The 14,233-nt window shown below is 40.3% G+C and overlaps 1 protein-coding gene across 1 annotated transcript in view; it reads left to right on the plus strand.

Annotated features, from left to right (window-relative positions):
- Positions 1-6,748: 6,748 nt before the first annotated feature.
- LOC119415845 (PDZ domain-containing RING finger protein 4-like) overlaps positions 6,749-14,233 on the plus strand; it is a 98,632-nt gene continuing 91,147 nt past the window's right edge. Inside the window, exon 1 of the mRNA XM_037683021.1 lies at positions 6,749-6,872. Within this exon, the coding sequence (XP_037538949.1) occupies positions 6,804-6,872 (69 nt within the window). The 5' untranslated portion in view covers positions 6,749-6,803. The remainder of the gene's footprint in view (positions 6,873-14,233) is intronic.

Here is a 14,233-nt window from a genome sequence, read left to right on the forward strand (position 1 = left end):
GGTCCTGTTTTCCACTCACTCCTCAGTCTGCCTCTCCACTCCTCAGTCTTTATCATTCACACCTGTCCCTCATCAGCCACCTGCCCAGGTGCTCTCATTACTCACTCTCCCTCTGCCTTATAAAAAGCCTTTGTCTCCTTCACTCCTTGTCCGGTCATTGTTCTGTGTTTACAGACATCTCAGTCCTCTTCTGTCTTGTCTGTTTCTTGTCCACCTGATTATCTGCTCTGCCTTGTTTCTGATCCTGTCTGCCCAAGTAAGTTTTGCTGCACCGACAGCCTTTTGTTTTGTTATTAAAAAATAAATTATTTTTATTTTTAAACTCCTGCCTCGCTCGCCTCTCTGCAATTGGGTTCCAACACTGAGGATTGTGACACCGGTAACAACTTTAAGATTCTTTATTCATTTATTTACACATGTTATACATGCTCATGCATCAGCATGTAGGCTTTTTTAGAGCAAATTTTTATAAAATTGTTGAAGTTTTAGGCAGTTGCCCCACTGAAACCCATTTCTTGTTGGTAACACTGTACTGTTACACTCTTATCTTTGTAATGAAATAAAGAAGCCAGATTTAAAGATAACCAGTCACTAAATCACAGGGTGATCCAGTTTAACATCAGCTGGTGGAAGTTTCATCTGAAGGTAAAGCCACTTTGCATGGACAAATTATATTTAATTTATTCGGTCAATGCGTTGTTTACTTTTTAAAGTTTTGGCACAGGTGAGATGATGCAGTGAAATCTGAAATGTCCTATATTTAGTCATGATGATGTTCCCACATTAATTAAAGATTCACACCTTTAATAATTCATTGTCATTGAGAAAGATAGTTGGCTTTCAACAGTCTAGCTGCTTTGGCTTTGAAGCACCCACTCGGGCGTTTGTACATGCATGCTGGACCACGTCCTGTCAAAGCCGTCAGGAGAGACGCTGGCTGCCACGATGATTCATTCATAAAAGGCCCACATTTAATTATTCCCACATTGGGTCATAGTGAAACCTGGGAGATGTCTGCTTTATGGAAACAGTACGCGATCAGATCTAAGCCGGATCCCCACGGCGCTTCATTCAGGCGAAAGTGATTTCAGTCTTCAGAGCTCAGAGCAAAGCCGTTTCCACCCACCTGGTGTGTCAGAGCTAGCCTAATAAAGGTGTTTATGTATTAAACACGATGGGATCATTTGATATTCCTGACAGATGTCGCCACAGACAAGTAATCACACAAATAACTCCCTTTTATTAAATCTTCAGTTTTATTAGGATGAATTATTTGTGTTGCCAAGGTAACCCTATGCACATCCAAATGCTGTGGTACCAACGTCTATCCCATTAAATTGACATTTTTTGACCAGTCAGCCCTTTTTTGTTAAATATCAAAGACTAAGCTTCCTTTCAGTTGAACTGCTGCCAATAACTTTCCTCACAGTAGAAGTTGTTAACAAGATGAAATGTCTCAAAACATTGACAAAAAAATATATAGTTTTTTAAAAGCCAGTCTCGTGAAAGTCATATCCGCCTGTTGAAACTAAATAAAATAGTACAACTTTCATCTTTTTGTATAATGGTTTGTCGTAAAACTCCCAAGGCAAGAAATCAATAGAAACACCATTTGTACTGTTGATCTTCCAGTCCACACTTAGAGTAACTCAATCACTTGTTTTTGTTGCTCGGTATAATGTGTGTATGCATGTTTTTATTGCACAGGTCAGGCAGATGGAAAGCAAATGTGAAGCTTTAGAAGTTAAAGGAAGGTGAAAAAACAACCGGCAAATAGAAGCGTTGACTGTAAGAATGAACGGAACTCAGGAGCTGGTTCAGCCCAAAGGGCAAGACTGATGAATATCAATAACTGAACAAGAGGAGAAAATTGTGGCTGGGAAGTCAAGAGGACACAAGAAAAAGTCTCTGGCTATATGAAATACAGAACTAATAGGTCCTTTCATTTTCTGTAAAATTCTTCTTTTTCCTTTGGCTTTTCCCTCTTCAGGGGTCGCCACAGTGAGTCATCCTCCTCCATCTCTGTCCTCACTCCAACTACCTTCATGTCCTCTCTAATTGCATCCATATATCTCCTCTTTGTCTTGTTCCTGGCAGCTGCATTTCTAACATTCTTCTACCAATAATACCCACTGTCCCTTCTCAGGACATGTCCAAACCACTGTCCCTCCTGTGGACATGTCCAAACCATCTCAGTCTGGTCTCTCTAACTTTATCTCCCAGTTGTTCAACCTGTGTTGTACCTCTGATGATCTCATTACTAATCTTATCCATCCTTGTCACTCCTAAGGAGAACCTCAACATCTTCATTTCTGTTACTTCCAGTTCTGTCTCCTGTCTTTTTGTCCATGTCTCTGTCTTCAGACCATACAACATAGCTGGTCTCACCAGTCTTGTAAACTTCTCCTTTGACCTTTGCTGACATCCTTTAGTTGCAAATCACTCCTGAAACTTTTCTCCATCCACTCCATTCTGCCATTTTCTATACAATACTAACTATATATAAATTGCTGCATTTGTTTTGTATCCTTGATGTCATCATATTTTCTTGTATCCAGGGACACATAGGAAGATAAACAATACACGTTCTAGAGCCTCGCTTTGTGAGGAACTAAATGGGTTTATTAAATGTGACTGCTGGGTACAAATCTTACCCTCAAACTGCACAGGAAATACAGTCTTAGGTAAATTTACCTTGTCTCACTGTAAACCTCATGGGCATCAATGCTTCCAAATTGATTTTTACAGCATTAATGTGCTCCTAAAAGCTCATCCTTCAATCTGCATGTCCCATCAAGAGGTTCTGCTTGACCGTGGGCAGAGGCTGCTGTATCAGTCTCACTTCACAGACGATGAGAAAGATTGTGTGGGTGACCGATGAGTATCCTAACCTTCAGGGGTCATAGGGTGTATAGCAGAACAAAGATCATTAAGTCGCAGATGGATAGATTTTATGTGTAAATCTTGGATTTCTATGCAGGAAGAAAACTTTTTTTTCTCCACCCTCAGTGGTTTTACATTTTTCTATCTTTGGTAACCAGAGCTTCATGTTCTCAACCACTTCACAGCTTCAGTTCTTGATATGCAATTTTCAGAAGACTTCCTCTGCCTCACATTTTCTCCACAGTTCATTGTACCGCAAGCAAACAGCACCTCTGTTCATCAAATGCTGTATTGTACCCCAGCTCCCCAGTTTCCCAACAAGACTCTTTGATGTCAAATTGACACTTTAGTGAACAGCTCTTCATGGATTTGATATTGCCTGGCAACTGCAGAAAACCCACTCCTCGTGGCTTCTTCAGTTTGAGGGAGGAGGACAGCTTGGACGGTGGAGAGGAAGAGGAAGGATTGTGATGGTATTAATAATAATGGTGATGTAGCTTTCTGTTTGGCTTGCCTCCAGGCAGCAGAGTAGAATTAAAGCCAAGAAAATCAGATTATAGAGTCCCTGGGGGTGGGATGCCCAGTAGCCAGCTGATGAACGTTCATCTAGTCTTAGCCGTACCCTGCATGGTGAGCCCCTCTGTTGGCTTGGAGGCCAATTTGTTAACTGTTATTGCTCGTTAGTGCAGCTTCCTGCTCATGAAAGGGGGTTCCAGAGCGAAGACAATAACCAAGGTCTATTGTCTTGCAATTATCGCAGTTTGAGGAATGGAGCCGGTTGATGTATTGTCTCTAAGTCTCTGGCTTTGCTGATTGCCTATTTGCTCCAAGAACCCCCTTAAACATCACCTGTAGTGCACAAGTTAAAAATAAGCAACAAATTATTTTTCCACTCGTCACTTGTTGTCTAGGATAAAATATATTTTACTCTGAATAATTTTTTTCACTGCAGTGCTAACAATAATTACCTGCATTGTTGTGACAATGTAGAAATATCATAGTTTTCTCATTCTCACCTGGGCTACAGATAATTTTTTTAAATAAATGTATTAATTTCCTGGCTTTTATTAGCCACACAAGAACACAAGGTTTTCCTCAAACTCTGTGTTTCAAGTCTGCATTCATGGGTCTAAATCTGCCTTAAACCATGACAGTACTGCAAAAACTATACATTTTTAAGTATTAAAGAAATTATGTTCCCTTCAACGGAGCTGGCAATGAGTACTGCAGATACTTTGTTTCAAAGTAAGTGAGAAACATGGTTGATTTGTATTTCACTTATCATTAAAGAAAAAATGAATTGGAAACAATATGAGAAATGCATGAATACGTTTAATAAAATAAATAAATAAAGTGCTGTGTTGTCACCATTGTATGTTCCCATACAATGGTGAAATTGGTTCTCTGCATTTGGCCGATCGCACTTGAGATACACCCAGGTGGAACAGTGGGCAGCTATGTCAAAGTCAGTTTCTTTATTTGTCATACACACCACATGTGGTACATGTGGTGGAACAAAATTGTGTACACAAGGTCCCAGTTAAATCCAGCAAAAGTATAAACTGTAAAGAAAAACAGTAATAGATCTAAGATATGAACTAAGAAAAGGGTAGAAGCTGTTCCTCAGTCTAGTGGTTCTACACTTAATTCTTCTCAACCTCCTGCCTGAGGGGAGAGGAGCAAAAAGTGTATGTGCTGGGTGAGTGGGGTCCTTCATGATGCAGGTGGCCCTCTTCCTGCATGTGGAGGTGTAGATGTCTGTGATGGTGGGGAGACTGACTCCAACAGTCTTCTGTGCAGCCTTCACCACTCTCTGCAAAGCTTTTCTTTATGCAGCTGTGCAGCCTCCATGCCACACATTGATGCTCGAGCACAGGATGCTCTCCACTGCACACCTGTAGAAGGAGGTGAGGACTGAGCTTCACAGGCCAGCTCACCTCAGCTGCACCCGGGGAGCAATTGGGGATTAGGTGTCTTGCTCAAGGACACCACGACATGTGGGAATGGCTGGGGATCAAACCTGAGAGTTTCAGGTCCCGGGTCAGCTGCTCTACCTCTACCCCATCACAGCCCCATAGGATATAATAATAATAATATATATATATATATATATATATATATATATATATATATATATATATTATAATATAATATATTTTGATGCTTCTATTATTGTTATAATTTTATAGAAAGGTCTAATAAAGCATAAATACAGTGGAATAAGAGAAAAAAATCCTTTATGATGTTTAAATACTTGAAGAGCTTGAACATTTTTAACACCTATGTGTCAGAGATAATAATAAAAAAGTTTAAAATCCACATAATAAAATTCAATCAAGAAATCAAGATATATTTTTTATAGCTTGGAGATTATAATGTAGTTAGTCCTGATGCATGCTCAATAATCCAGATAAATCTAACAAGGTTGATTTCTGTCATATTTAGCAGATGTCATTGCAATTCATGTTAATGTAATTTTTATAAAATCTTAACACTGCTGTCATATGCACATTAAACAATTATGCCAGCATAAATATTCTAAGAAGTTTGCAGGAAATGCCCAGGCTGTGCTGGAAGGGCTAAAGCTAGCTGCTGCTGCTGTTATTACAGTTTCATTTAACCATATCACTTTATGTAATGTAAATCAGTGAAGCAGCTGAAATTGAAATTGTGAAATGTTGGAGATCTGAATTGTTTTAAGACTAAAAAATGCTTTGAACTGTACCAGTCATACTAGCCATTAGCTCATCGTTCCAATAAGAAAACTCTTTTTCTCCAAACTGTTCAAACATTTATAATATAAATTGTGTATGATATTTCCACAGAAACACTTTTTCAAAAGATTTTACAGGCTCTGCTTATAGATGGATAATAAATTGTTTATAGATATGTTATTAATTCCTCTATAAACACTTTATAAATCATTAATAACTGCTTATTATGCATTAATTAAGGGTGACAGAGACAAAACTGACCAGTTTCTTGCCAAATAGTGAGCCACATCTGCCACATATATATTTAATCTAGAGTTGTTATTTTGAACATTTCAGACTAAGTTACTACTTTGTAAGAAAAATAAGCATTTATAAACCTATTTTTTTAGGATATAATATTAGTTGTAGATACTTACAATGCAGTGATAAAGAACAATATAAAAGTGGTACATTGTAGTACAATGTACCACTGTAGTACAGTGGTACAAAGTAGTGGTATATTAAGTGGTACCTATTTTACTGATAGTTTTTCTTATCTGTTCTAATTTTTTTTTTTTCCCAAAATAAAGACAAATAATATTCTTAGGCAGACAAATGTTCACAGTTGATCCTCGGATGCAATGACATCTTATGCTCTTCTTACATCGTTCTTTCTTGGAGCGCTCAGGGCTGCTCACCAGACCTGCTCACACAAAGAGGCTTATTGTGCAACTGTGGATCATTTTTATTGAAGCAGCAACGCACTCCTCCCCGTTCTGTCAAACCCCTCCTCTGATCCCACCTCTCATGAATACCACAGTGGTTCCTGCTTAATATTCAGAAGCTGGTGCTGATGTGATATGTGCGCCAAGACTGAGGTGGGAAAAGGGGGGAGTGTCTCTGCGAAAGAGAGTCACAACTCCAGTGTGTGATCATATGTGTGTGTGAGGCTGAAATAGGGAGAGAGGAGTAGAAGGCTGTTACTTGTCCTGCCGCGCTGTTCACCGCATCTGAAGCCTCTCCTGTCAGACTCAGCTGGAGCTTTCTGCGGCTCTGAGCTGGGCTTGTTTCTGAGTGGCTGAATGAATGAATGGGATGCCAGGAGGAGATGCTCGCTGAGGAGTGACTGATGACAACCGGCACCTCAGTGTGGATGGTGACCCCCTGTGTCCGTACCACCACTTCCCAGGAAGATTTAGGGCGCCTGGCGTTTCCACGACAACTATAATGGGCTGCAATTTGTGCAGTTTACAGAAGCGAGAGGAACACTACAGGCTGCTGTATGAGATTGCACAGGTGAGCACTGGCACGGCAGGGTCTGGCATCGATCGTTGTGTTTTGTCATTCATTATGCATACCGAGAGGAAAGCAGTCCTAGTCCGGAGGCTTGTTGAAAGTGTTTTAGGTCAAAGATGGTAAAGATAGGAATGAGGGATTAGTGTGTAAAATGTAAGTGAGGTAGAATAATGGAGAGGAGGGGAACGTCTTACTCAACAGCAGATGTGTTTTGAGTAATGAACAGTTGCTTAGAGAGCAGCTACTGTGCAGCTCATTCATCCTGCTAGACGAGCCGTGCTGAGAAAGCAAGTTTTTTTAGTGGAATAGTAGCACCTGGGCGCTACTATCTGGAGTCTTTGTGCCAATTTTTAGTCATAAATGATTCTTAGGAGGTTATTTGGCAGGTTTTCTCTTTTATAAAGTTGTCTCTTGGCTCTTTGGTTGTGTTTAACTGCACTGATAGAGACCTTCTTGTATTTCTTAGAAAGCACAGAATGTTATTCTTAGTGCATTAGTCTGATCTTATAGTTTTATATTTTGATTTATCATACAATACACTTCCCTTCATTCATTCCTTTTCCATATAAACTTTGCTCTATAAGAGGGTCCCAACAGGTCTGTAACAGAACTTCTACAACACCATTTGCACAATTTACTTTAACTTCAGAACCTGCATTATGATGTTATATTATACACATATCCTCCACTTGTCAGCTGCTTTAACTTCTTATGACTATTTTTCATTCATTCAACCTTTATTTATACAGGCTGGTCTCATTGAGTCACGAGGACTCCTTTACAAGAGAGACCTGTTTTACACAAAACCTCAGATGAGGTACACATAAATAAACAGCCATAAAATGCAAATAAAATAAAAAGTAAATAAAAACAGTGATATAAAACAAAATAAAATCAAGTTACATTATTTTACATTTATGACTACTATCCAAAACAAGTAGGCAGAAGACACTAGCTAACCAAGAGAGGGGAAGGCAAAGAGCCAAACAACCCATCCCACAGTTTCTCCATCAGCCCTCTTCCCATGCCAGACTAATAACTGTGAAACCTCTGTCTCCTGGAAATGGAGTGCAGCACTTCACCCTTCCTCTTTAGTCGTGACTGCCTTCACGCCACTGTGATCACAGCCTCATTACCCGTTTTATACAACCATCCTTTTTTTTAATTAGACATGAAACAGCTCTCTTTACCCTCGTGAAGTAACAGGGTGTAAAGTCGGGGAGGTAAACCAGTTTTTTGGAGTTAACCTGTGCTTGTAGCTTTCAGCTCATGTGCAACTTGAGTCAGAGCCTAACTGTTGCTGGCAGGGCGGTTCTGATGCATTAAACATTGAAGCACTGGTGTGCTGGTTCATTTCATACACTAGAAGTCTGTTTAATATTTGCAAAAAGACAGAACTGTCCAACAACTCTGAAAGAGGAGCAGATAGTGAATGCAGCTGCTGCCTCCCAGCAGAAGAACCATAAAAATAGTGATGTATTTATTGGTGCTTATCTTGGCTTTTGAGCCATTCTTTGCAGCAGCTGTGAAGTAGTCTTGACTCCTCTCCTCACGGTTCAGGGAAGTGGATCAGTATTTGCATAGTGGGCCCAGTCTCTGGGGCACAGTCAGCTCTGACAGGAGCTCTGTGGCTCAGTTGTCCACCCACTGATATACTGAACTTGTTCAGGCACGAGCTGCAATATCAGCACCTAGTTTTTGATCACCACTGTGGGAGGGAAGGTGGGAAGGTTATATGGTGTGGAGGATAAAGACTGGGATGGGAATAGTGAGGAAGCTGTTAAAGATGCAGAGACAAAGGGAAATAAAAAGGAAGAAGGAACTGGTCAACGACTGGGAGGACTTGAGAGGGAGAATAAAACATGCCACTGCCTTTCATTAAAAAAAAAAAAAAAAGCTCTTCCCACATTCTTGCAATCGCACATCTGTGCACATGTTTGCAGATGTCCTCTGAGACAACAAAACAAGCTGCACATTCTTGGCAACAACACAGCAAATTCAGAAAAGAACATAAAACACTGGTTGGGGAAGACAGACACAGAGAAGCAATGCTTTTCCTGCAGCTGTACAAGTGTGTCACTGCATTGTTTGGTCGGAACAAGAGTGTTGTGACAGTCGGTACCTGTTCTCACTGCTCACACTGCTGCCAATGGTATTGCTTGTTTTTGGTCTGTGCACTTTGCCCATCTTTCTCCCCTCACTTTTTCACTTTAGTCACAATTTGTTTAGATTTTCTTTGTTGCAGAAATAACTGTAGTCATCCACATACTTGCTGGAGACCGCTGGGATTATGCTAAACTGGTGAATATGTGTATGCAAATGAGGTGAAGGTAGAGTGCTCGCTGCCACAACCAGACTGACCTCGCGGAGGGGGATTTGAAGAGCAGGAGTCCATTGAAGGGTTTTGTCAGCCACCTTCCTTTTCATCCCTTCACACACAGAAACTATTTTGACACTCTCTTCCTCTGACCATAAGCTGTTGGAGATTTATTGCTAGCGAGCTCTCCCTCTGTTTCTCTATTCTCCCATTCCTTCTATTCTCAGGGCTGCAGGTGCTCTGCATGGAATGTGGTCACCTTTCTCAGCTGGCCTGCAGAGCTGTCTCAGTGAGCAGACTTTCATTCTCTGAATGTGTTTCTTGTCTGAACAGGAAGGCAGAGGAACCTTCTGCCTTCCTATCACTCCCACCTGATTAATGCGTGTCCATTCCTCTGTCTTTGTGCTGTTGTCTGTCTGTCTCTGTTTGATTCCTCTGATTGCTCATCTTGACTGATTGCATTACTTTCAGCCTTGGCTCTGGCTGCTCCCTGCTATATTCCACTCCACTTCATCTTCCAGTGACTGTCTGAGGAGAGGTTTTCTTCTTCTTTTTTTGGTCAGTGAGGATGAATCCTTGAATCGTTTTGACATTAAAGTTCAACAGATGAACCAAAGTTTGAAGCTGTGGCTCAGGACAGTTTAGCAGTTTCGACATACAGTAATGTAGCTGATACAACGAGATGCGACAGGGTTCTGTAATTCCCACTGTGTCCGTGAGCTCCCACTTGTGAGTGTCACACATTGTCTGTGCTCCACTAAAACTCAGTGATGTGTGGCTTTTTGGTGCCTAATTAGCAGGATGGCAGATGTTGAGGAGAAGCTATTTAGCATATATCCAAGTTGGAACGATATTTTTATAGTGTGTAAGTGTACAAATGTCCTGCGATGTCTTTTGATTTTTAAAATTCATAATGTATAATGTACACTATCTATGCACATAAAAAAAATATAAATACTGAAAGTAGCTTTAACAAATGCATATGTTTCAAACAAAGATTTCATACAACCTGTTAATGCTTAGATAATATGTAAGGGATGACTATCAGGCACTACCACACCAGATTGTAGCCGTATATCTGTAAAACCGACTGTTATAACTGTTCTTGTGTTTGCTAAGCTTGATTAGCTGTTGCAGCCATCTTGATTTATGTTGACTCTAAATGTTAATGAGCTGTAGATGTAAATAATGAGGTTTTGTGGTTTATGAGATCTTCTGCTAACAGACAGAGCTGACTCAAACCATGAATGCCAAAGTTTAAATCAAATATGATGAATCCAACAATGTTCAGTCAGGTCACCTGGACGGTTTCTTTTTTAAGCTGAGACATTTCGTCCTTCATCCAAAGGATGTCTTCAGTCTGAGGAGCCACCAACAAACAAAACTGACTCCCACAACAAAAGCATACTTCATAGTGGGGAAAAAAAACTGTTTGCTGGTGCTAAGATGGCATCTGTGGCCCGCCCGCTCTCAACTCCTCTGAGACAGTCATGCCAAAGTGGTTCAAAACACCAAAGTTCATGCTCAATAATCCAGGTAAAAATCCAACCATGTTCAGTTAGGTCATCTGGAAAGATTATGAACAATCTGTTGGTGCTTAAATTACGTATTTTATGTGACTTAGCTACTTTATCATCAAATGTAATCTCAATATTTTTAAATTGACTGAGGTGTTGTCATTTTTATGTTTGCTAAGGGTAGTTAGTTGGGCGGTCATCTTGTATCAGGTTGACTCCAATCAATAACCATTAGTAGGTGTGCCTTCATTGATTATTTTCTGAGAGTTTCACTGAAATGTATTTATTAGTTTAAAAGATATTTTGCAAACAGACAGATGGATGACTCCTACAGTTAATACTGAAGCTTTAAACAATGATTTTGAGAGATCCGTTATCATTCCGAGTATGTGACGGGGATGACTCCTAGCTACTACCTCACCAAGATGTATCTCATTTTTTGTAAAAGTGACTGAGCTACAGTTAGTTTGGGTTATCCTAAGATTTATCAGCTGTGATCAGTTGTTGATGTAAATCAATTCGCATTTTGAAAGTTTCATTAAAATGAGTTCTTTAATCCAGGAGATGTTTTTACTTACACAATATATTACGTTGTTACCCGCCTTTCACGGTGACAGCAATAATTAATGTACCAGAGAGCAGCAGGGACTGTCAGATTTAATCTACTAACACTTAAACCATCAGCATTAACATTTCTCTGTAATGAGCTTTCACCCTCAGATTACAAAGCTCATACCTGCAGTTTTATTTTTTACCCCATTTCATATGGTTCCAACAAACCATTTTTTAGTACAAGTTTTAAAAGCTGCATGGCCAGTTTGGTAAGTTTTATTAGGCAGAAGAAGAATCACTTTCCACTGCATTTGAGAAATAAATGGAAAGCAGCTTCTCAGCTCAATGAGGCACAGCGGTCTCTGATAACTTGCTGATGCATATGAATGAGAATGAGGCAGCAGCAGCAGCGTGCACACACACTCGCTCTCACACACGAAATGTCTCTCCAAGACACCAAATTCTGCTCTTTGTGAATATCCTGGTCTAAAAGCAGAAAACGGTGTTGACCATTTTACTCGTCAAAAGGTCTTTTGTGTTTTGAGTTGACGTCAGAGTCTAATGAAGTCGTGGTACTACGGTGGTCCTGAGGTGTAAATGAACATTTGACAAAACAAAATTACATTTCAAAAAGGGCAACAAAAACACAACAACATTAGAAAAGAACAGAATTAGATTAGGCCAAACCAGAAGTGGTGTTTTGTTTGTTTTTTATTGATCAACAACATAAAACAAAACAACAGAACAATGTACAGTACACACACAACGGAAGTACCGTTAGCAGACTAGCCTTTAGTCAGAGTCAGAGAGTCAGAGTTTCTTTATTGTCATTCGCACCTCATGTGGTACATGTGGTGGAGCGAAATTATGTACACAGGGTCCCAGTTACATCCAACAATAAAATGTATAAGAAAAACAGTAATAACATCTAAGATATGAACTAAGAAAAACATCAACTAAATATACACTAAGCACTCATAACATAAAACATTGAACATCAGCACAAACATGAACATGAGTCTGTGTGAGCGGATGTGCACGCATGAACACATCAACATTGAAACAGATCAGCAGCAACATGAAACAGATCAGCAGCAACATGATATGGTTTTTCACAGTGATTATTCTAGTTAGAGATTCATGAGTCTAACAGCCTCAGGGTAGAAGCTGTTCCTCAGTCTAGTGGTTCTACACTTAATGCTCCTTAACCTCCTTCCTGAGGGGAGTGGGGCAAAAAGTGTGTGTGCTGGGTGAGTGGGGTCCTTCATGATGCAGGTGGCCCTCTTCCTGCATCTGGAGGTGGAGATGTCTGTGATGGTGGGGAGGCTGATTCTGACAGATTTCTGTGCAGCCTTCACCACTCTCTGCAAAGCTTTTCTTTCTGCAGCTGTGCAGCCTCCATGCTGCACATTGATGCTTGAGCACAGGATGCTCTCCACTGCACACCTGTAGAAGGAGGTGAGGACTGAGCTTCCCAGAACAGCTCGCCTCAGCCGTCTGAGGAAGTAGAGTCTCTGATGAGCTTTCTTGATCAGGCTGGTGGTGTTGTTGCTCCAGCTGAGGTTGTCATTCATGTGTACACCCAAGTACTTGTAGCTGGAGACCACTTCCACCGCAGATCCTCTTATGTTCAGGGGGGTGTAGATGTTTTTGTTCCTTCTGAAGTCCACAATCATCTCCTTTGTCTTCTTCACATTGATGTGAAGGTGAAGCCTGTAGAAATGGAGAGCTATGATTTGTTCAAGCTTAAAGAAGAAACTATAATGCTGGAAAAACTTGGCAGGATCTTCAAGGTAATTAAGTTTTGTTGACATACATTTTAGTTTTACATTTTAGTTTTACATTTTAGTTTTACTGGCTCGGCATTAGTAATACCTAGTCTGCCAACTGTAACTCTGTTGTGTGTGTAGTGTTCTGTTTTATGTTGTTAATAAAGTTTAAAGAAAAACACACTAAAAAATAAACCCACCACTTCCGGTTTGGCTTAATGTAATTCTGTTTTTTCAAATGTTGTTCATTTACACCTCAGGGCCACCGTAGTGATACGGCTGGCGGGACAGAACAGACAGACATGAAATAAAACAAACGTAGGATGTTTTATTTTGTTCACAGACTAAAAGACAGTTCTCAAGAGGAGAAAAGACAGGACGCTGTGTTTTGTGTGCTAGCAGCAGATGTGAAGCCTGTGGACCGGAGAAGGTCTTAGGAGGACACAGCTGACTAGCTGCTGCCACCCCTGCAGCACCTCTGGTCATGTGTGTAATGGATGTTTAGTCAATGAAAGGCTGAAGAGCTATCAGAACAGACAAACTTGCTGAAAAGAAAACCATTGGCAAGTTGCACTGAGGTGTGTGCAGAAAGTTTGAGGAAGAGTTGGGATTTTCTGTTAAGACATTCTTTGCTCTTATTGTTTCAATTTGAAAAGTGTGAGAGGAGTTATTTCGGTGTCTGAGAGCTTTTAAAGTTTCAAAGATTGAAGCTAATATTTAACACGATCGTGACTGTTAGTAGCAAATTGCAAACTGTATTGCGTGGGAGTTTCCACAATGTCTCAAAATGTTTGTGAAGGTTCCCAAATCTACTTATGTGAGTCCCAGGACTAGTCTCTTGTGTTACAGCAAATCAAAACAAAAAAATTTAAAAATGCTAACAATTGTATCTCAATAGAGCAGAATTTTTTTCATTGTGTAAATAACTTCCCAGCAAATCTTTGGACCAAACTTTGTTTGGAGTTCATGCAAAGATGTTGTTCTGCATGATTTCAAATGAAAATCTGCATGTTTTGTGTCCTAACTAGTCCCAAACATACAGCTTTCAGTGATATTCCACCTTCAGCTGTGGTGAATCAGCCCAGTTGAGGTCAATGGGACAGTCGTGTTGGGCAGCTGTGGCTGAGTAGTTAGAGCAATCATCCTTCAATGAGAGAGTTGGGGGTTTGATTCCACCAGCAGTCACATGCTGAAGTGTCACTGGGC

Source organism: Nematolebias whitei, chromosome 10 (genome assembly GCF_014905685.2).
Source record: "Nematolebias whitei isolate Nwh7 chromosome 10, NemWhi1, whole genome shotgun sequence".
NCBI classification, from domain to species: Eukaryota; Metazoa; Chordata; class Actinopteri; order Cyprinodontiformes; family Rivulidae; genus Nematolebias; species Nematolebias whitei.